This window comes from Equus przewalskii, unplaced genomic scaffold, assembly GCF_037783145.1.
Source record: "Equus przewalskii isolate Varuska unplaced genomic scaffold, EquPr2 ChrUn-13, whole genome shotgun sequence".
Lineage (NCBI taxonomy): Eukaryota > Metazoa > Chordata > Mammalia > Perissodactyla > Equidae > Equus > Equus przewalskii.
Genome location: NW_027228750.1, coordinates 4,975,996 through 4,999,322, shown reverse-complemented (window position 1 = coordinate 4,999,322; position 23,327 = coordinate 4,975,996). Strand labels below are relative to the sequence as shown.

Here is a 23,327-nt window from a genome sequence, read left to right as displayed (position 1 = left end):
TTAAAATCAAGTCTCAATGAGGATATAAATGTGAATATTGTCTGGAGTAAATTTTGAACAGTGATCTTTACGGACTACCCCCTTTGCCCCCCAAAATTCCAAACAGTTGTCTAAGATGAAATTTTGGGCTAGAATAGGGTGGTTTTGAAATTTATTTCAAAATTCAAATTTACTGCAAAGTTCAAACTCTGCATTCAGGCAGATTATTTGGCAAAATGAACCAGGCTGAATTCCAAGTACCAAATATGAAACCAAATCTGGCATGGGTTCTGTGGATGTAGTAAATGAATTAACTTGTATGTATTCTACTGCCCTCTCATGGGGAGGACGGAGATACACATAACGGTGGTTAGTGCCTTTTTAAGTCTGAGAATAGAATGTTTAATTTAGCAATTTGTATTATTTTGATGACAAGGAGGCCAAGGTAAAATAAAACCAGGTGCTCTGATACTCAGCAAACAGAAGTTCAACTTAAGAAACCAGGAGAGGATTTGCACTAGGCTAGTACAAACATGCTCTCGGGGGCACACCTATGTTTACAGCTACCTGCACAGAATGTGGAAACATGCAGGAATTTGCTTTTAACTCTTTTTTCATTTGAAACGTCATCAGTTTCTGAGATGTTTCACAAAATGCTCTTTTTCACATTTGTATCCACTTATCCTGTAACTTCGCACTGTGAACTTGAGAGTAGGAATGAGATCTTATTCTTTATACCTTTGCTGTCTAGTACCTGATACTCAGATGTTTGATCAGTAATTGTTTATTGAATAAGTTGAATGAAGTAAGAGCCCAAACACTAGATGGCAACACAGATGTATGTGTAGAAGTGTAGTCTGGGTCACTGGAATTCTACCTGACCCTGAGTAGCAGACTTAGTATAGTGTAGTTTTATCATATAGTGTAGTATAGTATAGTAATACGTTTCTAAAAAGTTACATGTGTATACTATTTTGGTAAGTGAAATCAATTAACATGTACCACTACAGCTGACTATAACTTTGTTAATTATGTCCTTAAAGCTAGGAATCCTTTTGTAAGATAAAGTCTCCATTAAGTATAATAACTCAAGTACAGATTTTCTGTATTGGGGTACCCCTGTTCTGTTTTTGCCTAAAAACCACTCTTCACTTGTATCCTATCAAAAGGACTTTTCAATGTCTATGTGCCTTAAGCAAGTTTTGTTCCATAAACCTAAAGCCTACATTCTCCCAATAACAAGTCATTTGTATTTTCACCCCACTTTAATAACTGTTTTGTCTCAAAGTCATGGAGACTCTGGAGTCAGACAAACCTAGGTCCCCATTTCTACCCCTCACTAGCTGTATCCTTGTGCAGGTTATTAACTTCACTAACCTCAGTTTATTCATATTCCCCCAAATGGAGGTAATAATATCTACTTCATAAAGTTGTGAAAAGAATTAAATAAAATAATGTCAGTGGAACAATATCTAATACAATCCTTGGCTTATACCAGGGATTCAATAACTGGTAACTATTATTATTCACACTCTACAATGAAAATCTCACCCATATTATTATTTGGCTTATTTATTTTATTCTCCTGATTTAAGGCCTTCAGCAATTAAATTAAGTTCATAACACCAGGTTTCATAGCGATAGGCCATGCGAATTTGGGCTACATTTGTTCTCCGGATATCATTTCCAGTAGGGCCGTCCTCACGGTAATTGTCGCCCAGAAACATTGCTTTCTCCTATAATAGAAAAGAAAGCAGAATGATTGTTGTCTTTTTTTACCCTGACATAGACAATACCTACATCCTCCACAAAGATTCCTTTCTTATGTTAGCCATGGGCAAAAGGAAAAAATAAACCATTAAAAGCACTCCTCTGGTGCCCCAATATGCATGGTCTGCTGAAAAATCAAGTATAGTTTATTTCCCTTGCCCAAAAGGATGGCCAGAGAGATAGAATAATTCTTTCTAGTTCCCGTCCGTAGTAACCGCATATGATTTGTGGGATAATTTTTTTCCGTGTGTTTTCCAACTAATTTTTCAGTATTCAAGTTACCAGATCCTATACTCAGAAGGGCAACCAGTCAAGGACAGGTCTACCTCATGAGAAATGCCACATTGCAGAACACTGTTTCTTGCCACTTCACACATATCGCAGGTACTCAGCTTGAAGACTTGTGCAGCAATGGCGTATTCTTCCATTAGGGGCTCCTTGGGTTATTTATCCACATGAGGCCAAAAAGAAAAGGAAAAGGAATGCATTAAAAGAAATAAGATCCATCCTGCACAAAAAGAATAGTAAAATTCTGCGTGGGAAACAACAGTCCAGCAAAGTATACTTGTAATGCTTAAGATTCTAGATGTGTACCTTGGTGAAGTGGAATTGCATCGGGTCGTCCGTAGACAGTGAGATCATTAGCCCTTTCTGGAGGAAATCTAAAAAGGGATTTTTGGCATATTCTAGAAATAAGCTGTTGTTACTTAATGGCGACATAGCGATGGGAATCTGGGCTAAGAAAAACAAGTACTGTAACACAGGACTCTGAAAAGGAAAAGTGAAAAAAATATTTAAGGATGTTAAAAAAGGGATACAAACTGGAAATGTTAAAACCTCAATTTTTAGCTTTCAACAAAATGATCACCTGTTCTTTAAATTCCCTAGTAAAGAAGAATAACAATTTTTAAAAGGAAATACTATTTAGAATAAATTTAATTGGGATCATCAATTTTCAGAAGCTTTGCATCAAACCAAATGGTTTGAGTTTCAATTGCCTAAGTTAGATAGTCTGTCTCAGGCCAAAGACTTCACCTTGAAGCAGTTTTTTTTCTCTACAAGAAAGTTCTGGGGGCTGGCCCCGTGGCCGAGTGGTTAAGTTCGCGCGCTCCGCTGCAGGCGGCCCAGTGTTTCGTCGGTTCGAATCCTGGGCGCGGACATGGCACTGCTCGTCAGACCACGCTGAGGCAGCGTCCCACATGCCACAACTAGAGGAACCCACAACGAAGAATACACAACTATGTACCGGGGGGCTTTGGGGAGAAAAAGGAAAAAATAAAATCTTTAAAAAAAAAAAAAAAGAAAGAAAGTTCTGATTCTCGCAAGAGGCATTTTAAAACATGCTATAACAAGAAATCTGGCAAAAACTAGTTTAAGGTAAGCCAAACTGCCTCTGAATTAGCCCTGGTCAGAGTTCTAAAACGGAAGTCAGGCCATCGGCATTAATTCATCTCTGCCACCAACTAGCTAGGTAATCTTGAGTAAGTCCCTTTACTTCTCTGGGCCTTTATAAAACAAGCCACACTAAATAATCTCAAAAGTCTTTTTTGCTCTACTTTAATTTGATTCCAGTGTTAATGACTTGTGACAGAATGATAAGGAAAAAAATTATTCTTCTAGCTCCAATATAAAAGTTAATATTAAGACGAGAGCCTCCAACTCACCTTTTTTAAATTCAGGCCATGCGAGATATTATCTGCTGTCATGAATGCTGTCATGAGATGGGTGAGAGCTCCAGCTTCCCCACAGTGAGGTCGGAACAGAAACGTATTCATGCCTCGTTCCCTAGGGAGATGGAACTGCTATAGGAACCACAGGTGACTGACTAGGACCTGGCAACAATTCTGGGCACAGCGTGACTTACAAGAAAATCTGGTAGGAAAACATTAGCACTCGGAAGGGGAGTGGGGCATCCAAAGGATTCAGCAAAACTGGCAATTCTAAATTGTAATCTTAATTCTTCCTAAACACAGACTTTAAAAAAGAGGCAGAAGAGGGTATGAGGGTATTGAGGAAAGTCAAGATCTGATTAACTGAACAGAAATATCTTCTCTCTCAATAGGAAATTTACTAATATCATCGTGTCATCATTTCTTTTAATCACACATTATGGGGGAAATGTTTCCAGAAAACCCCATTATAATATTCATCTATTTATTCCTTACCCAGATATTTCAAAAAGGATAAAATTGATGTAGTTTTATAATAAATTGCACAATGATTACTGTAAATTCCTAAACTTCCAAAGAAAAGGAACTGTGAAAGTTATTGAAGACTCCAAAATGTCTCTTCCTGACCCTCAATAAATACAGAAACTGAAGAAAAAGTCAAAGGAAAAAAATTTCTGATTTAGACCAATTGGAAGCATCCCAGCAACGCTGTACAGGCCCTTGAACACCTAGGGTACCAGTGTGTGAGCAAAGAGGTGTGTCAGATAGATTCTCCCTCCAGCTCCGGTTCTCATCTACTTACTTTCTCAGGTTGTTGAGCACCATGATGTTTGCATACATGTAGTAGGTATAGTAAGTGTAAGATGGATTCTTTTCCATTGTCCACTCCTGCGGCTTGGGGCTCTTGGAGGAGAACATGTGGCCACTGTGTTTGGACTCATCATCAACACTGTCAAAGCCAGTAATCTGTCAAGCAAAGTGAGCCATGCAAAGGGTTCAGTCTGGCTTTGGGGTCCCAGCCCTCAGACAAACTTTCATTTCCCAAAGGCAAGGACCAAAGTCAGAGATAAGCACCAAGAATTAATCACAGCTAGGTAGGAGGGCTGGTGCATGTGCAGCAATAGGAAGGTCTAGAGGGTCATGCTTACATGCTTGAGGAAGACGCTGAGGTCTGGGTGAGCCTGGGGATTGATGGTGGCCTCAAACACTGGCATGAAAACATTCTCCATCATCTTTCCGAAGTGTGGAAGGAAATTCTTGGATCGGAACACATCACTAGAAGCAAGAATGAAGAGAATTTAGGAAGAAAAAGATTTTTAGGACTGATAACCCCAGTATGAGGAAACCAGAGGACCAAATACCACGTTCAGGAAAAGACCTAGTGTATCCATCCCAGGTGCACTCTGGTACATTCTTCTTGGTTACTCATAAAGAAGGATTCAGTTTGGGTTGGGCATAGGAGAGAGAAATTTCTTGCAGGACCACATGCCTCCATCTCTTCTACAGACTCTCTGTGGTAAGAAAACTAAACCTAAGGCCAGATAGAGAATGAGGAGTATAGGAACTATGTCATAAAAGCTTCCATGATTTATATGTGTGTGGTATACAAGATGGCGAGCATGAAATTGTTATCAAGAACACCTCTGACTGGGATTGGCTCCATGGCCTAGTGGTTAAGTTTAGCGCACGCCACTTAGGCAGCCCGGGTTTGGTTCCTGGACTCAGACCTTCACCTCTCATTGGCGGTCATGCTGTGGTGGCAGCCCACATACAAAATAGAGGAAGATTGATGCAGTTGTTAGCTTAGGGTGAATCTTCCTCAGCAGAAAAAAAAAGAGGAAGATTGGCAACAGATGTTAGCTCAGGGTGGATCTTCCTCAGCAAAACAAAACAAAACAAAACAAAACACCTCTGATATGCTGTAGCCAGGGACAGTCTAACAAACTCATACAGCACTCAATATATGCCGCTCACTCTTGTAAGTCGCCAGAAATATTTAGCTAATTTAATCCTCATAACAACAATAAATTAGGTATCATTATGACTCTGTTTTAAAGGTGACAAAACTAAGGCACAGAGAGATCATGTAACTTGCCAAAGGTCACAGCCAGTAAGTGGCAGAGCCGGGACTCGGGCACAGCCAGTCTAGGTCCAGAGTTCATGTTCATAACCACCACACTCTACTGCCTCTCTGCCTTAATGTGATTAGACAGGAAGTCCTACTCCAGTCAAAAAGTTACTTTTTGGCTAAAGAGACAGCATAAAACTATTGCATTGTCACAGGGCACACAGAATGTGGAGGCAGATGACCAGAAAATATATAAACATTTAAGTTAGATAAAAGATCAATGGTACTGAAAATCCCTGAGGGCAAAGAATAATTAGCAGGTGGTAATACCCTTGATAAATATTCCTTGATTATGGAGAACTTGAGCACTTGTAGATGAGACAATTGGCAGACAGTGGTAGAGGTTTTGATACACAAAAGCTACATCCCAGGACAAACGAGCATGGGAAAGAACGAACTGAACACAGAGAGGAAGACCAAGAGAAAGAAAATGTGTAGTAAAATGTACATAGTTCTTATTATAGCTAAATTTTAATCTTTTTCAATAAACTATTTTGTGATCTGCCTCAAGTCCTGTGTTTTCAAAAACAAAACAGAAAAAACTTCTGGTTAGAAAACTGAACTGAAATGATCTTCCTAACTCCTGTGTAGGTTCAAGAGTGCTGAACCCAGAGTGGACAAAACCAGGCACCCAGGAGCCAGTGCTGAGCGCTGCTTTAACAAAGCTTATTTCTGTCAAGATGTGCTGCATATTCCTTGTTTGTGTGGAGGCGGTGAGGCAGGTGGCATGAGTGCAGGCTTTAGGGTTTCTGATGGGTGGGTACATACTAGATCCTGGGGACCTGGATCATCCATGTCATGTTGGGGCAGTGGATGCGGTTGTGAACGAACCACGTGGAGAGTTTGCTCCACTCATCAGGACTGCGGCCATAGATTGACAGGCGGGGCTCAGCGTGCTGGTACTTGGCATCCACCAGGTCTGCACCGACCTCCTGCAAAGCCAAGAGAGGAGTCCAAAGCAAGGAATTCCCACAAGTCCCTCAGGGATCTAAACCTGTGGTGTCTAGAGAGAGGAGATGGATACTAAGAAGAATAGAGGAAATGTGAAAGGAAGTCGGAGGAAAACTATGAAGGTTAAGATCTAAGGGGACTGAGAGTTAAAGGGAATCTAGTGGGGGTAAAAAAAATGATAGGACATGATGGAGTCTGGAGAGTGAAAAAGTCATACTAAGGATGATGAAATATCCAAGGAACCTGCAAAAGAAATTCAGCTTCTCATATGCCTCCTACCTCCCAAAACACACATCTCCCAATCCTACATGTCATTCCTACTTCCTAATGCTCAGGCGTCATGACGATGAGGGCAGTTTCTGAACCCAGCTCTTCCTGAACTCCCAAAGCCTGAACGAGCCAGGTCCTAATCCACCCCAAGTCCACACCCTTAGCTTCTCAATCCTAGAAACAGAGGTCTTTTAAAATCGTTACAGTGGACGTTTCAGAAGAAATTCTTTCATTCATTGTAGTGCTTGGCCCCAGGGACGGCACCCTTCCTCTTTCCTTCCTTCCCGCCTTCCTTCCTTCCTTCCTCGATCCTTCCTTCCTTTCCTGCCCCTCCTCAAGAGCCAGGCCAGTACTGTCCATCTGGCTGGTTCCTCCTCACCTTGATGATAGTAGCAAAATATTCTCCATTAATGTAATTGTCTGTCTTCAGGTAGAGGTCTCGTAGTTCACTTGCTCCTACGGGATTGTATTTGTCATTGAACTTGTCAAAACGCTGGAAGGTTTGGCGTCCCTGAATCAGGAAGCAGGAGCACAAGTGTATCATTACCAGAGTTGCCCAGACCTAGAGAGCTAGGGAATGCCATGAGGAACAGGGGCCTAGGGGAAGGGCTTGGGCCCCAAGAATGGATCTGGGACAGTTGACAATGAGTGAACTTCAAAATTATTTGTGGGTGCTTTCAGTCAGCATGGCAAGCCAACACGGTTAGGAGGGCTCTGAGAAGGGAGAGTCTGTAGGAGAAAGGCATCCGGGGTTCTGAGTATCAGAGTGAAAGTGACATTATCTTTTCAACCTACAGCATGAACATCCAGAGAATCAACAGTCAGGTCATAGGGATGCATTTTTATTTTAGCAAAAAGTTCCTTTAGCGTCAGATTTTTCTCCTTGGTGCTATAGACCACTCTGTCAGCATCAATTTGGTAAGATTTCTTAATAAAGCGCAGGAGATGTTTCTGGTTCATGCAAGCAGCTGCATGGATATGGGTGTCCACCTGTGTGTACATTCAGAGAAAGAAAAACCAACAATCAGCCTTAGTTATGATGTCCTGTTAGAGACTATGGTGTCTGCAAATCCCATTGTGGTGGAAGAAAGAAGTAAATATCAGGGGTCTGACCTGACGGCTGGTGGAGGTAGTCCAGCAGAAAAGAACCCACAGCACATTTTGGTGTCCTTTGGGAAAGGTTGGGCTAGATGCAATAATAGTGCCTGCTTCTCTTGGATATCTGTACATCCAATTTACTTCCTACATTTGATCCACACAAAATTCTTGGGGACTTTTATCCACCCCTGAGGCACAACTGGAAGTGAAGTAGCTACCACGGCTTTCAGCTCCAAAGGGAGAAAGGATAGAAATTATGAAGCCATGGCACAGTGATGGCATTTAGGAGTTAGATATTTTTATAAGTACAATTTTATAAGCTGAAGTTTTGATAGATTAAGTAATTTGTGAAAGTTTATACAGGCAGCTGAGCCAGGATTTGGTCCCGAACCTCTGCTCATATGTTTCCTATTCCCCCTTCCTTACAATCACTTAAATGGTCAGAACACACCTTGAAAATGTTTCTAGTTGATTAGTTTTCCACAATCATTAGCTCAATGGATATTCACAATCCTCTTGTGAGCTAGATTGATCAGACATATTTCCCAATTTTACAAATGAGGCAATTGGAACTCAGAAATATTTAATCACTTCCCTCAATGTCTTACAGTCAGAAAATAGAAGAAAAGGACTAGAAAGAAGATCTTCCAGATCCTAGAAGAGTGGTTTTTGAGATTTTGTTCTTGTTAATTTTGTTGTTGATGATCTTTATAATTTTTTTATGGCAAGAATGTGGTAAACCTTTCCAATATGGAAAACAATAGAAATGGCATTTTAATCTTTTAGACGTAATCTATCTGCTTTCACTAAATTCTACTGAACCTGCAGAAATCTTACATTAATCAGAAAAACAGTATCTTTATTGTCCTGCTTGTGAAATAATTGGGTTCATGTTTTTGCCCAGGAATTACCTCTGAGCAGCGAAAATGTTTACCTTCCTGCAGTTATAAAAATCCCGGTGAGGGTTGTTCTTCAGTTCCTTTAACTCATCCATCTCATTAAGCATCTGATGGACCTGGAACTTTGAGGAGAGGAACTTCAGACGCCGGTGGGTATAGGTCTTACTGTGAAAAATTAAATCACATAATTCTGAAAAATTTCAGACATTTAAGGAAAACAGTCACAATTTCAAAACTATCCGGACCCATATCACTTATAGGAAACAATTATCGGAACGAACATTTCAGTTTACTCTGCAGTTAGTCTGACTTGCAGTTAGTCTCAGCCAGGTGTGTGACTTTGGGTAAATTACTTAACTCATCAAAATCTCAGCTTATAGGCGCCAGCCAGTGGCATAGCGGTTAAGTTCTTGCACTCTGCGTTGGCGGCCGGGGGTTCACCGGTTTGGATCCTGGGCATGGACCTACGCACCACTTATCAAGCCATGCTGCAGCATGTGTCTTACATATAAAGCAGAGGAAGATGGGCTCGGATGTTGGCTCAGGGCCAGTCTTCCTCAGCAAAAAGAGGAGGATTGGTGGCAGATGTTAGCTCAGGGCTAATCTTCCTTAAAAAATAAATAAAATAAAATCTCAGCTTATAAAACTGGAATTGTAAAAATACTCACCTCATAGAATGATTGTGAGGAGTAAAAAAAATAAGGTACTTGAAGGGTTTTACATAGAGTTTGAACATAGCAAGCACTAAATAAATACATATTCTTACTATCAGTAGTAGCAGTAATAGTAATAATAGTAGTTTAAGTCTCACTAAACACTTACACAGGTCCTTGGGCAATTAACGCAAGTAAAAAATTCATATCATCTAGGAAGTCATCCAGATTTGGGTAAGGAAGTGGCTTAGGCTCATCTTTGCTGGCTGCTGCTGCATTAGGATAGATGTAAACTACACCGTCCTTCATTTTGAGGTAATAATCCAGGTTTTCGGGGAGGTTATCTGTTCGGAAGGGGTCTTCTCCCTTCTTCACAGGAGGGGTAAAGACTTTTTCAATAAAACACAGAGTAATATATCAGCACATAAAAATAACTAAGATATAAAATACTGTAAGATCTCATTCATTTGGAATCCTGTACATCATAGTTGTAATTATCTAGAGCTAAGCTAAAGTTTATTTTTACATTACTTTTCAATGGCGACTAAATTAGTAGCATAAAATAACTATAATATTTTATCTAGTGTAAGAATGATTTTCAAGTTCTTTAGAAGTACTGTCTACGTAATTGATATGTTACTTACAAATTATTTTATTTATTTACTGAAGTTGGTTATAAAAGTCTTCCTGTCTAGAGCATCTTATTAGCTTACAGGGTAATTGCATAGAAATAAAAGTAAGACTACAGTTAAAAAGTAGAGTTTGGATCTTTTCCTTGTTTAAACCAACCTTCTCTATTAATGTTAATTGAGTGGTTGTTTTTTTAAATAAATTTTGCTTTTTAGGTTCACAGCAAGATTGAGCACCAAGTACAGAGTTCCTGTATACCCTTACCCCGACACATGCACGGCCTTCCCTGCTATCAATGTCCCAAACCAGAGTGGTATATTTGTTACAATTGATGAACCTATATTGACACATCATCACCAAAGTCCATAGTTTACCGTAGGTAAACTCTTGGTGGTGTACATTCTGTGGGTTTCAACAACTGTATAATGACATGTATCTACCCTTATAGTATCATACAGAATAGTGTCACTGCCCTAAAAATACTTTGTGCTTCATTTAAAATAGTTTTAATATAAATTGGAACATAAAATAAATTCTTATAAGAAGTATAATTCTTATTGTAATTATATTTCCCATTTTTTAAAGTACATACAATTTCTGCTAAAGGAATTGAGAAGGGGTCATATGGATAAATGTCCCCCTCTTTCCACTGCTGACAATTTCAACCTAAGAAAGCCAAGAACAAATTCCACACTATCACAGCCTTTAAAGCACTTGTCCTTTTACTTTCAACAAGTATGTGCTCAAGGCATCAGAAAGTCTCCCATTTGCAAGTGACGACTAAGACAGCCAGAGTGAGAAAAATAATATAGAAAGAAAAAGTTTGCACATTTTCTTTTCAAAATTGGGAGATAAGGAACACGAAAGAAGTGAAACAGTATGTTGCTACCTCAAATATCAATTTTTGAATCTCAAATTTTTGAGAGATAAAGTATGGCTTAGGAGAAACCAAGATAAGACAAACATCCTAAATGTCAATATTATAGAATCTCTTATAGCTGTCTTACACAGAATAGCTAAGCCAATGTTATGAGTTACCAAACTGGACACAAGTTTAATATGATTTTAATATTAAAAGAAATTACAGAGAGGAAGTTAATAATATGACAATTTGAAAGTTCAAAAATCTTTGATATTTGCCTTGTCTGAAATTTCAATTGTGAAGTGTTGTCCTAAAGATATAAAGCACCTGCACAAAGATGTTTATGTAGCCTTGCTGGAAATAAACTTTAAAAAGTCAGAAATCTAAGTGCATAAAAATAGGAATTTGTTAAATAAATTACGATACAGTTATACAATAGAAATCTGTGAAATTATTAAAATCTGATTATTTTATTAAAGTACTTGACTTTATATAAGGCAGAAAGGAAAAAGTGAGATATGTAAAGAGAGTGCTATGGAAAGTCAAACATGAAGTTTGCTTTTATCCAGATGTCAGAGGAAGGTGGAAAATGATAGTAGTTGTGTTATACTTTGAAAGATGAGGTTGGATCTGGACATTTGGACATACGGTGAAAAAGTGAAGGGAAGGACAGTGCAGGCCCAGAGAACAGCATGGCAGCAGTACAGGGGCAGGAAAATGCTGAACTAAAGGGAGAAAGGAAATGCTTTCAACCAGAACAAAGAGTTTGGAGTAGAGGAGGTAAGTTTATAAATAGGTTGACTGTGCAAGTCCAAAAGTAAATAGATAAATAAAACGTGGGTAGGAGGCCAGATGGTGGCAGGCCTTGAATGCCGGGCTAAAAACTGGACTTAACTTTGTAGGTAAGGGGGAGCAGTCAAAGGTTTTGTCAGGAGAAGGATGTGCTCAGATCTGTGTTTTAATAACTGGCACCAAAGTGAGGATGAACTGAAAAGGAGTGAGATTAGAATTTAGCAGAGTAGTTAGAAAGCGATTACGATAATTTGGACAAGGAGAAATATAAGCCTAAATTAGGGTTTGGGGAAGGGCGAAGAGAGGAGGAGGTTTTGGGAGAGATTGCATGGACTGAATCAAGTGATTGGACATGTGGGCAGGAGACAGAATGGAGCCAAAGATGAGTATGATATTTTTAGACTGGAGTACTTATAATCTAGGGGAATATTGAATATTTAGTAGTTAAACCTAAAGATATAGTCCATACATTATATCAGAACATCGCTTACCTGGATAGAATTGCTCATTTGCCACCCAAGCCTCACCCTCGATGTTCCGCAAGTACTTGGAAGGAGTTTTAGGGAACCTCTGGAACGACTTCTGCATGTATTTCTCCCGTATACACAATGCCCTATACAGACCTTTGCAAACTATTTCAAAATCTTCAACTGTAACCTGGCAAGAAAATTTCAGAGTATCAGTCGCTCCTGTGAAAATCCAAGAACTGGGTAAAGCTTGTCTTTGGCACCTCCCAGCTCTCCTGGGTGTCGCAGCCCATGCTGAGCCTCACCTGCTTCATCCTTTACTGGGCCCTGGGTCTCCCTCCAGGAGCTGGTCCTGAAGTTTTTCTCACTCTTCCATTTCTACCAAAATGTACCTGTTCTACAAGTATTTCCTTACAGTCCTGTTTTTGGTTTTGATTTTTGCTAGATAGTAGTGATTATCTAGCAAATATGATTAAAAGAACCCATTCTAACATTGAAAATCCTTCCTTCCTTCCAGGTAAGATATAGACATTTTAAATATGGGCTTCTGAAGACAACATCTCAACTGAAAGACAATGGGACTCTAATTTGAGAATTAAAATCACTTGCTGGTCAGTGAGGGAAATATTTTGGGATGAATAAGGTATCACACATCCCTCAAACTCTGTCATGCATGCATTGCCTTCTGTAGCTATAGATGGATCAGAATGTCATCATGTGAGAAGTCATTCTTTGGATGGCGTTAAGGAGAAATTTGTGCCTAAAAATAGAGAGATTCTAGAGTAAACTTTTCTTGGATCTGCTGGAAATTTCCTAAACTGGTCCATTTCCTCTGCCCCATTTCTGACTCCTGGCTAGGACTGGCATGCCCAAGCAATTATAAGTTGAAATCATTTAATGTCCATCATCAGAGCCCTAAGACTTTCTGGGACCAATGTAAACCTGTTCCCAACAATTTGAGGCCCAGATATTGATCCTAATCAGTTGAACTCTTTTTAAAGACCTGATGACCTTAGCCAAGAGAGTCAGGCACAGGAGCTAGGTCTGGGGGTCTGCTTCCAATGGTATGCTTGTTCCTTTGCCACCTAACGGGCCACCAGTCTGTCAGCTCCTTAAGGACAAGAGCTGGATCTTATTTACCTTCTTGTCCTCATCACTTAGCAGACAATGCCTAGCACAGAGTAGGTGTTCAACAAGGACTGATTAACTTGAATCAATTGCCTATCAGGAATTAACAGCCTTGGAAATTTATCCCTAATTCCCCCTTTACCTCTCTGTTCAACTACAAGGGTAAAGACTGATTCGGGTACAGACTACAACCAGGTCGGGTATTGCTTAGCAGCTCAGCCACATTCAGTCAGCAGGTATAGCAACATACTTGGTTCTTCAAAGACTCCAGGTCAAGTTTCAGGTGCCCTCCAGCTTTCATAGGAGGAGCTGCTACTCCCTGACTTCTGTGCACCTTGTTTTTGCTCCCATCTTCTTTCTTTTTATTCTTGTTTTCACTTCTACCAAGCACATACGTATTAACTTTGTCTCCTAATTTTTATGTTGTTTTGAACTCTGGAGTTCTCCAAACTTTGTTTTCCATGTTACTGTTAAACATCTAATTTCAGTTATTTAGCATCTAAAACTCCTGCCATTTGCAGAGCACCCATATTATCATACAGAAAATAAATAAACAAGAATAGTGTTCATTTCATTGCTCTGTCACTTCTAAATACCTTAAGACTGACTCTAAGTGGGTCAGTTACATGAGAAGGGGGCTTAGGACTAGTCATTAAATCTATATTTGGAAATTGAACTACCATATGACCCAGCAATTCCACTTCTGGGAATATATCCAAAGGTAATAAAAACATTAACTCAAAAAGATATCTGCACCCCGATGTTCACAGCAGTATTATTTACAATAGCCAAGACATGGAAACAACCTAAATGTCCATCGATGGATGAATGGATAAAGAAGTTACAGTATATACATATGTGTGTGTGTGTGTGTGTGTGTGTATACACACACACACACACATATATGCACACAATGGAATATTATTCAGCATAAAAAAGAGGAGATCCTACCATTTCCAACAACACTTTGAAGGCATTATGCTAAGAGAAATAAGTCAGACAGAGAAAGACAAATACTGTATGACCTAACTTATATGTGGAATCTAAAAAAACCCAAAAACCAAGCTCATAGAAAAAGAAATCAGATTTGTGGTTACCAGAGGTGGGAGGTAGGGGAAGGGGGAATTGGAGGAAGGTTATCAAAAGGTACAAACTTCCAGTTATAAGATAAATAAGTACTAGGATGTAATGTACAACGTGATGACAATAGCTAACAACCGCTGTATGGTATACAGGAAAGTTCTTAAGAGAGTAAATCCTAAGAATTCTTATCATAAGGAGAAAAAAAATTTTTCTTTCTTCTTTTCTTCTTTCTTTTATTTTTATTGTGTCTATATGAGAAGATGAATGTTAGCTGAACCTACTGTGGTAATAACATATGTAAATCAAACCATCATACCGTTCACCTTAAACATACACAGTGACATGTGTCAATTATTTCTCAACAAAATTGGGAAAAAACCCCTACATTTGGATCATAGGCTGATGGCTAACAGCAGTTTTAAAATCATGCTGATTCTGCAAGTCCATATGGCAGAGATTTATTCCTTGACCAACTGTTCTGGATAGGACAAGCAGGTCAAGTTGTTTGTGACATGAGTTTTCTATCTCCGTGGCATACTAGAGTCTGTTCCAAGCATTAATCTACTGTGTAAGCATCTGCAATGAAATTGGAGAGGACAGTCAGTCAAAAAACAATAGCCCCATTCGAATTTTCTAACTCCTCTCTCATTTTCCTTCTTTTCTCTGGTCTCTCCATTCTTCTTTTCTCTTCTCAAACTCTTTCTCCAGATTTGTTTTCTGTGATTACTTTATGAACCTGCAGCCCTTCTCTCTCTTCTAGGTCTGCCCTGGATCTTTTTTTTCCCAAAAGCCCCGTGTGCCTCCCTGAGGTTCCCTTTCCTGCTTTATGATGCCCTCAGCGAGACTAGTCCACCTGCTGATCTCTTTGTTTTTTTTGTCAAAATCTGTTCTCTGTATTCTGTAACACATACATCTCATTGTGCTGCATATTCTCTATGTGCAAGCAAATGAGATAAAGGAGGAGAAATTATGTGGGAAGATAAAAGCAAAACAGAAATATAAGTCATAGTATATGGGTATTGAAATGCAATAATGAAGTATAACAAAGCACAGGTGAGCTAACACCTTCCTCAAAAGGAAGGGGAGGAAGGTAAGAAGCTGAAACAACCAAGCAGCTATATCTGAGGGGCAAGGAGCAACTCACCCCAGAGGCATAATCGCCAGTGATCTGCACTCTCTGAAAATCAGGCACGGTCTGGTAGGTTGGAGACGAAGAAATGTATTCATCAATGTGGGACAGTTTGGCAGAAGATGTTTCAGTGTGTGGAACAGACAAATTAACGGTCTTCCGTCCGCGGAAACGCTTTTTTCTGGGTTTGAAATTACAAAATAAAAGGAGTTAACTTTATCATCATTGGGAGTTTCATTGTGATAAACTGATGTTTCACTATACAATTTCATTTTGAGGACAAAAAGTGAAAATTAAATGTGGGCTGGGTGTCAGAAACAGGATCCAACCATGTGGGAGGAGATATCACATGACAATGTTTCCTTCTTCCTGGTTTACTTTGGAACAGTTGCCTTAGGGAACATACTAGAAGGCTTTTGGCATGACATTGTTCTTCACAGACCATCCACTCCTAGAATCATAAATGTCAGTTACTACCTATGTCATTTTGTGCATGTTCCCTAAACTCTGTGAGATTCTGTCTCCCCATCTGAAAAAATGGCGTAATAATGTCTACCTTTTAGGATTTCTGTGAAACTTAATGTATATAAAATGCCTAGCACAGTATCTGGAACTTACAAGTTGCTTAATCAATACTACTGCCTCGAATAAACAAGTATTTATTGAGTTTCTACTGTGATCCAAGCCCTATGTTAAGTCTATGGGGAATGCCAAAGAAGATGGATTGTTGTTCTTTCCTTAAAGACATAAAACCAAGAAAAAGACAGCAGAATGATCATTTTCCCGTGAAGCTGGTGGGGAGGGGGGAGTGCTGTGAGGAGGGGAGTCCAGGTAAGTGGTCAGTATAAGTTTGAGGAGTAATCGTGGCAGATAGTGACAGATAGTGCGTACTATAGTAGTTCAAATAAGGGAAAATAGACTTTGTGGAGAGAGCTCTATGAAGGCTGCTCAGGGGAGGCAGTAATTATACATCATAGATGTAGGATGGCCAGGCATGAGGGCAGAAATAGAAGGCTCTATCCCTGAGGCCTGGAGGAGATCAGGCTGGCTGGGGGACAGGATTCATGTCAAGGAGCACAATGCTAAGTTTGGCCAAGGATGGAGTCTGAAGATGAGGCTCTTGAGTTCCAGTTTCTATACTCATCATGTGTAAGTTGAGTATGTGCCCAGCACCCAGCAGCCCACTTTCTTTGGGACAATTGCATAGTAGCTCATGTCCTCTTGCTTGGGTGGATAGGGAGGCTTTGACTAAAGGGAGATGTGGATGAGGATAGGAGGTCCACAGCTTTCTTCTTTTTTAGTCATTGTTACCCTGCCCTGGCATATACAGTGTGGAGGAGGGAAGAATTTTCAACTCTGGCAATTTTTCCTCCAAGTTGAACCATCATTCACTCAGACTGAACCATCTGCTCTGAATTTCCCCTTGTGTCCCAATGTACTAAGCACTCCCCTTAAACAACTTACCTCTTGCCTTCTGAAGAGGCGGACAGAATCTCCTGGTGGAATGCATGGGCTTGCATCTCATAATGAGAAATTGGACAGATTTCATCCACATCAAAGGGGGAAATCTCATGACGTCCGCCCTCATCTTTGACTTCAGAGGCAAACACTTTTTCAGCAAAGCTACGAATTTCATCATCAATTTCTGAAAGAGGCGTTCATGTGTTAGTATTCAAGTACTTTCTCAGAAGTCATCCAAGAGTTTCGGCTGTGTGTAAGGCACAGTGCTAAGGATTGCCCTGAGTACACGGCTCCCCTGCCCTCCAACCAGCGTCCCAGAAACTTGATGGAGCTCAATGCCTGCTCTCTTTTTAGTGGGTTTCTGAGTAGGGCGTTTGGAAATCCATTCTCTGAAATACAGGTCAGATTCCTACAGCACATTTCAGGCGGGTCGAAAGATGGGATTGGGCTCTTGCAGGGCTAGCACTTAATGTAAGATCACCTGTTTGTGGCAGGGCTAAGTTTGATTTCATAGTAACCGTTCAACATAGTCCTTCCCATTAGGTTGGTGGAATTTTCCTGATGGTTTTGGAGATTTGGATAGAGTTGTTGGTCCTTGGAATTTTTCTTCCTAAAGAGAACCAGTGATCTAAGTATTTCTGAGAAATAAATGTGTACTTTAGGGCCTTTCTTCCTCACAGGACAGATACTGTATTTCTCTCACACATCACAATCTCGTTTTCTTCAAATCTTGACAACTTGATGTGTGGAGGAAGAGAACCACTAAAATTTACTACCCAGTGTTTGGAGTGTTTCTTGTGGACATGTAGCCTTTCATAATGAATGACCCCTGGAAAGCCAATTTTATTTTCACATGCCTCAATTTTCCGTTCTTAAAATGAAGGGAGGGGTGACTTTTAGCTTGGCAATGAACATCCCCAAGATCCTCGGGATATAAGAGAACCAGTTTCATCATATAGGGTGGTGATGGCCATCAAGTATCTGCTTTTCTGTTAAGTTGCACTGTATTTTCCAGATACCCAATTGTTTCCACCTGAATAGTCATTACCTCTAGTACTTCTAATTTCTTAGTATTTCCAGAAGAGAAGATAGCAAATAATGAGAATGGCAAACAGCTAGCTATTTGGAGCAACAGAAAAAGATAGAAATATTCTTCACATAATGACAGAACAAACTGCAAGCAGAGAGAAAGTCCTCCTCACTCCCACCCCATCAACGTTTATACAGGTCTCCAAAATGCCAGATTTTCAATTCTAACTTAAGTAAGCATAATGTGTTCAAGTACCTGTTCTGCACTTACCAACTCCTTCATCTTCCTCTGTTTCAGTTTCTTTATCTATAAAGTGGGAATACAAATACCTACCAAACCTCACTCACAAGGCTGTTGTGACATTAAGTGAGATAACGTACATGGAAATGCTTTAAAGAAAATAAACCATCAGATTAAATTGAATCATATAATTTGGTAGCATCGGTCAGACGGATATTTGGTATTTGGGGTTAGCTTTGGGCTATTAAGGAAATGATAAGTGATATGACTTAGTAAAGGCTGAAGCATACATTGGAAATGATAGTAATTGATTCATAACTTCACCAACACTAACAGTCAGGTCAGCCAGTTTTCAAAACCTGGCTTGTCACAGCACAGCTAACTGAGAAGCCCAGCCCACTATGCTGGCTGAACTTCACACATTCATTTGTCTCATTAAACTCAAGCACTTCCTGAAACTGAAAAGCACCTTTGGATGCTATGAGTAGTTCTTTGGCAAGCACCATGATCTATGAAGGAACAAATGGGACACTAAGTAGGTACATTTGACGGCCTGAGAATGCCTTTCCACACCACAGCCAATTGATCCCCAGAAATAGTATCATTCCTCCCCGAGCATCACAAGCAAGCACATGCACTTGAGGATAAATGGCAAGCAGAAGCTAGAAGAGACTTCATGCACCACAAAGGGCAAATGGAAATAGGCCAGTTGGTGTTGATGATGAGGAGGAGGAAGAGGATGAGGATGAAGATGAGGATGCAACTGGTTGTCACTCTAGATCTGCAGCAATGCTGTTGGAGGCCTCAGGAAGGACAGTATGGAAACGGATGCCCAGGAACCAAATCCTGCTTGCTTGAAACCTAGCTTCCAGAACAAGCATGCCTTATCTAGGACTGCACATTTCTATTTGTTTCCTATTTTTAAACATTATTGTTTTTACTAAGGTTGTATCTCCATTGGCCACTATAGACAGTTGAAAAGTAGAAAAGCTACTCCCAAGAAGTAGTTTACATGATGACCCAAAATTATATGCTTGATATTTCCTTCCATTGAACCAACCAGTTGTTTTGACTTCATGCAATCACAGCTGAAATTTGACTCCGAATTCAAGAGCTTTGCCTTTTAAAAATACTTCAGAGAGTGGTAATGATTATGGAAAGGAAAGAGTGAGACTGGTATTTCAAAAGATGAGTAGATAAGATTTGGTGACAACCTGTATTCGTGGTTGAATTCAAGGAAAGATGACTCCCTTGGGTTTGTATAGCTAATTGCTGAGTTCTTTTTTGAACATATGATGTTTGAGATAATGGAGCATCTGAGTGGAAATGTCTTGAGGATAGGACATCTGCACTTAGATAGAGAATAGAAACAAGAAGTAGAGTGGTGAAGAAGAAAGAACACTGGATTAGAAGTGAGTAAAATTGTCTGTGACAGCTGGGTGGCCCTGGGCAAACCACACAATCACTGGGAGCCTCGGTATTCATCATCATAAAAGGGGAATGTTAATAATAATAATATCAACTTCAGAGAGTTGTTATAAAGATTAAACAAGAAATACCGTAAAAACTCCACAGCACTATCCAGAAGTTGGGGGTTATCATTATTAACATAGGAAATGCAAGACTCTTGAGAAAAGGAATATCATGCTTGCTTCTTCACCCAACAGATCCAGAAAAGCATGCTTATTTCTCAGCAGTGCTTTATTAATATGTAGAAAAGACAGGTTGTAGGCTTTCCATCTGCCACATCGTATCTCATAGAGGAGCTCAGAGGCAGACTTACTATCAGTCAGCTAAAGGACAAGTCTAATTTGAGACCGAGAATACATTTAAAGTTACAATTTTATCTAAAATGGGTTTTTAAAATATCTGATCATAAAAGTTCACCATGAAATTTTTTGCATTGGAGTTGAGGGCAAGACTAAACAGATCCCTTTGGCTAATCTGTCTAAAGGAGAAGATTGTTTTATTTCAAAATATCAAATGAATGCCCTGTGAGGTTCTCTTTAAAAAATGGATTTTTTTTGGAGTCCAGAAAATCCATGACTTCATTTGCTATGCTATCAGATATCCATGGTCATTATTAATCTTTGTTGGCTTTCAATGGTATCATTTAATAAACACTGCTGAAAAATACCCACGTTTCTGAGTTAAAGAATAGTATCATTTTCTTAATTGATACTTTAGCAAATGGCAGGAAAAATAGTCCAAAATACTCACGTTTTTCTTCACCTGTATGAAGTAAAATAAAACAAGATAAAATATATGAACAACTTTCAGAAATGATAGTGGCTATGAATCAGGGCTTTGGGATAGAAATATGTAGATTGGTACAAGAAAGGAGTGTGGTGGAATGTGTTATTACAACTCATTCTTACATTTATCTGCAATTTGCTGCTGTCGAAAAACCCTGGGAATATCTTCATTATACTTCTCTTCATTTTCTTTTCTTTTTTTTCCCCTTCTTCTCTCCAAAGCACCCCCGTACATAGTTGTGCATTTTTAGTTGTGGATCCTTCTCATTGTGGCATGTGGGATGCTGCCTCAGCATGGCTTGATGAGTGGTGCTAGGTCCGTGCACAGGATTCCAATCAGTGAAACCCTGGGCCGCCAAAGCAGAGCTACGCGAACTTAACCACCTAGCCAGGGGCCAGCCCCTTTCTTTTCCTCTCTAATATGTCTGTTTAAATTTATGTTTATAATCTTAAAGAGGTACTCTGTAAATGTGATTTTTAAAAAACCTGATCAAGAGACCTGTAAATTCTCACACAATGTTGGTAGCAGGTAAACAGCTCATTTGGTAAACAATTTAGTAACACCTACCCGACAGCCATTTCTGACAATCTATTCTGCAGAAATAATCCTTAAACACAGAAAATCTTGAGGTGCAAATATTATCGTTGGAGCATATTTATACTTATAAAAAACTGTAAAGAACCTAAGGGGTTAGTTAAGAAAATTAGATTATTATACAGCCATTTTAAATTATTTTTCTTTTTAAAGACTGGCACCTGAGCTAACATCTGCTGCCAATCTTCTTTTTTTCCCCCTCTTCTTCTCCCCAAAGCCCTCCAGTACATAGTTGCATACTCTAGTTGCAGGTCCTTCTGGTTCTGCTATGTGGGACACTGTCTCAGCCTGGCCCGATGAGTGGTGCCATGTTGGCACCCAGGATCTGAACCCGCTGGCTGCTGGCGTGGAGCCCATGAACTTAACCACTCAGCCAGGGGCTGGCCCCTACAATGATGTTTAAGAAGACTTTGGAATACCATGGTAAAATGATTATTATAATGTTAAACAAAAAAAAAGCACAGGATATAAAATAACATAATATAATCACAACTGTGTTTTTAAAAAAATTCTTTAATTTTGCATGGAAAATAGATTGAAAAGAAAAACACTAAAATATTAAAAATGGATATCTTTGGATGATGGACTGTGGTTATTATTTATTACTATTTTCCTGAATTATCCAGTTTCTCTAAATGAGTGTTTATTACTTTTATTTTTTGGTTCAATTTATCTTTATTTCATGTGAAACGTATTACTTTTATAGTGAAAAAGACACAACTTATTATTTAAAAAATTACTCTGTGTACAAAGCTGGATTGTGAACCATCAGAATACACAGATTGGGTTAATACTTCCATTACGCTCACGATTTTCAGCCAATACTATAGCCAGAGACGTTGTAGAGGACCCTTCTCAGAAGTGTGGCAGCACAGGTTTCCTCTGGACTAGCAGAGTAATCATTAAATATCTGACCCAGTTCTCTGCTGGGATCGTGCTACCACATGATTCAGTTTTAGAAAATTATCTCCCTCCCCAAACTGAAAACATAAAAACCTTGAAAACCTTGTCTTGCCTCTTCCTGAAATGTATTATTAAAGCTACCATGAATCCTAAATAAGGGATTACCAGAGCTGACAGGATAGTTAAAGGAATGGTTGCATATTAAACAAATCGAGCTCTCCGAACAGTTTTGCACACCTACCTGCAAGTTTCAAGAGAGGCATTGTTGCTGGGATCCTTGATTCTAGGATAGCACAGTAGAAAGGGAGAGAGGAGACCGCAGAGATGACCGACAGACACTATGAAATATCCTGACATTCATTTTATTATTTTGCTTGCCCGTGTAATCTGACCCTTCTCTGCTAAAAGGAGAGAGATGAGCTTTAGACCTATTTATAGCTTTAGGCAATTGACAGTGAAAAGCAGGTGAAGACTTCAGTCTTTACCCCAGGATTTTAGAAAAGATATCTGTGGTAGGCTAGGAATTGCATTTCAGTACTCTCTAAATCTTCCTACGGATTGGATTATCTTCAAGTGCAGTTTTCTTGCATGACTTGACCACTGACGATTATTTTCCACGCTCGAGAAATAGAAGGAAGTCTTCCAGGGGCTGGACAGTCGCAGTCCTCAGGATCTCAGTCATGAGAACAGTTTTCTGTGGTTGCTGAATATGCTGGTTTATTCATCAAGCTCTCAACACACACACACATACACACACGGAAGTTTTCATTAGAAATAGCCCTGACTTAGCAGAAATTCACGTGACAGGATTTATTTAATGAATTAAGTAGTAAATTTACTCCAAATCTTACAGATATGCAACTGCCATCCAGAGTGCTCAGAGACCTTACTCTACGTATTGTTATAAAAAGAATAATGTCTTTCTTTTGTATAACATTTTATAGTATACAAAGCACGTTCCAAACATTATCTATTTGATCCTAATCGCAATGCTGTAAGTCAGGTAGCACCTTCTTCCTGCTTCCCAAGTGAGAAAACTGGGGCTCTGAGAAGTGAAGTATCTTGCCCGAAGTCAGTCTGCTCGAAAATGACAAAGCCAAGACTCTCTGGAACAAAATTTCATACTCTTTCTGCAATAACGTAGAGTCTTAGTCATGGCTAGGTACGTGATAATTACTGTTAGGTAAAGAAAGTACTCTGCTAGGCTCAGCAGAATTTATAAGTTGTAACAGTTTATACTAAAGACAGTGGCACTAGGTTGAAGCTTCAGATCTGGAACAGAATTATGGGCGTAGACCGAATGATCTTTTTACTATTAGCTATTTCCTGTTGAA

The 23,327-nt window shown here is 39.5% G+C and overlaps 1 protein-coding gene across 2 annotated transcripts; it reads right to left on the bottom strand.

Annotated features, from left to right (window-relative positions):
* Positions 1–1,535: 1,535 nt before the first annotated feature.
* On the bottom strand, positions 1,536–22,353 carry AMPD1 (adenosine monophosphate deaminase 1). 2 transcript variants are annotated; one of them, XM_008522832.2, is made up of 16 exons: positions 22,235–22,353; positions 20,461–20,472; positions 16,974–17,154; positions 15,525–15,690; positions 12,194–12,359; positions 9,588–9,807; positions 8,801–8,930; positions 7,564–7,758; positions 7,148–7,279; positions 6,316–6,479; positions 4,568–4,694; positions 4,222–4,385; positions 3,414–3,534; positions 2,344–2,517; positions 2,076–2,186; positions 1,536–1,715 (listed from the first exon to the last, which is right to left on the bottom strand). In XM_008522832.2, the coding sequence occupies exons 1-16, from the start codon at positions 22,254–22,256 to the stop codon at positions 1,557–1,559; spliced, it is 2,244 nt and encodes a 747-aa protein (XP_008521054.2). In that variant the 5' UTR covers positions 22,257–22,353; the 3' UTR covers positions 1,536–1,556. The 2 variants fall into 2 exon arrangements, with proteins under 2 accessions (XP_008521054.2, XP_070464173.1); XM_070608072.1 differs by lacking the exon at positions 20,461–20,472 and having other exon boundaries at positions 22,231–22,335.
* Positions 22,354–23,327: the final 974 nt, after the last annotated feature.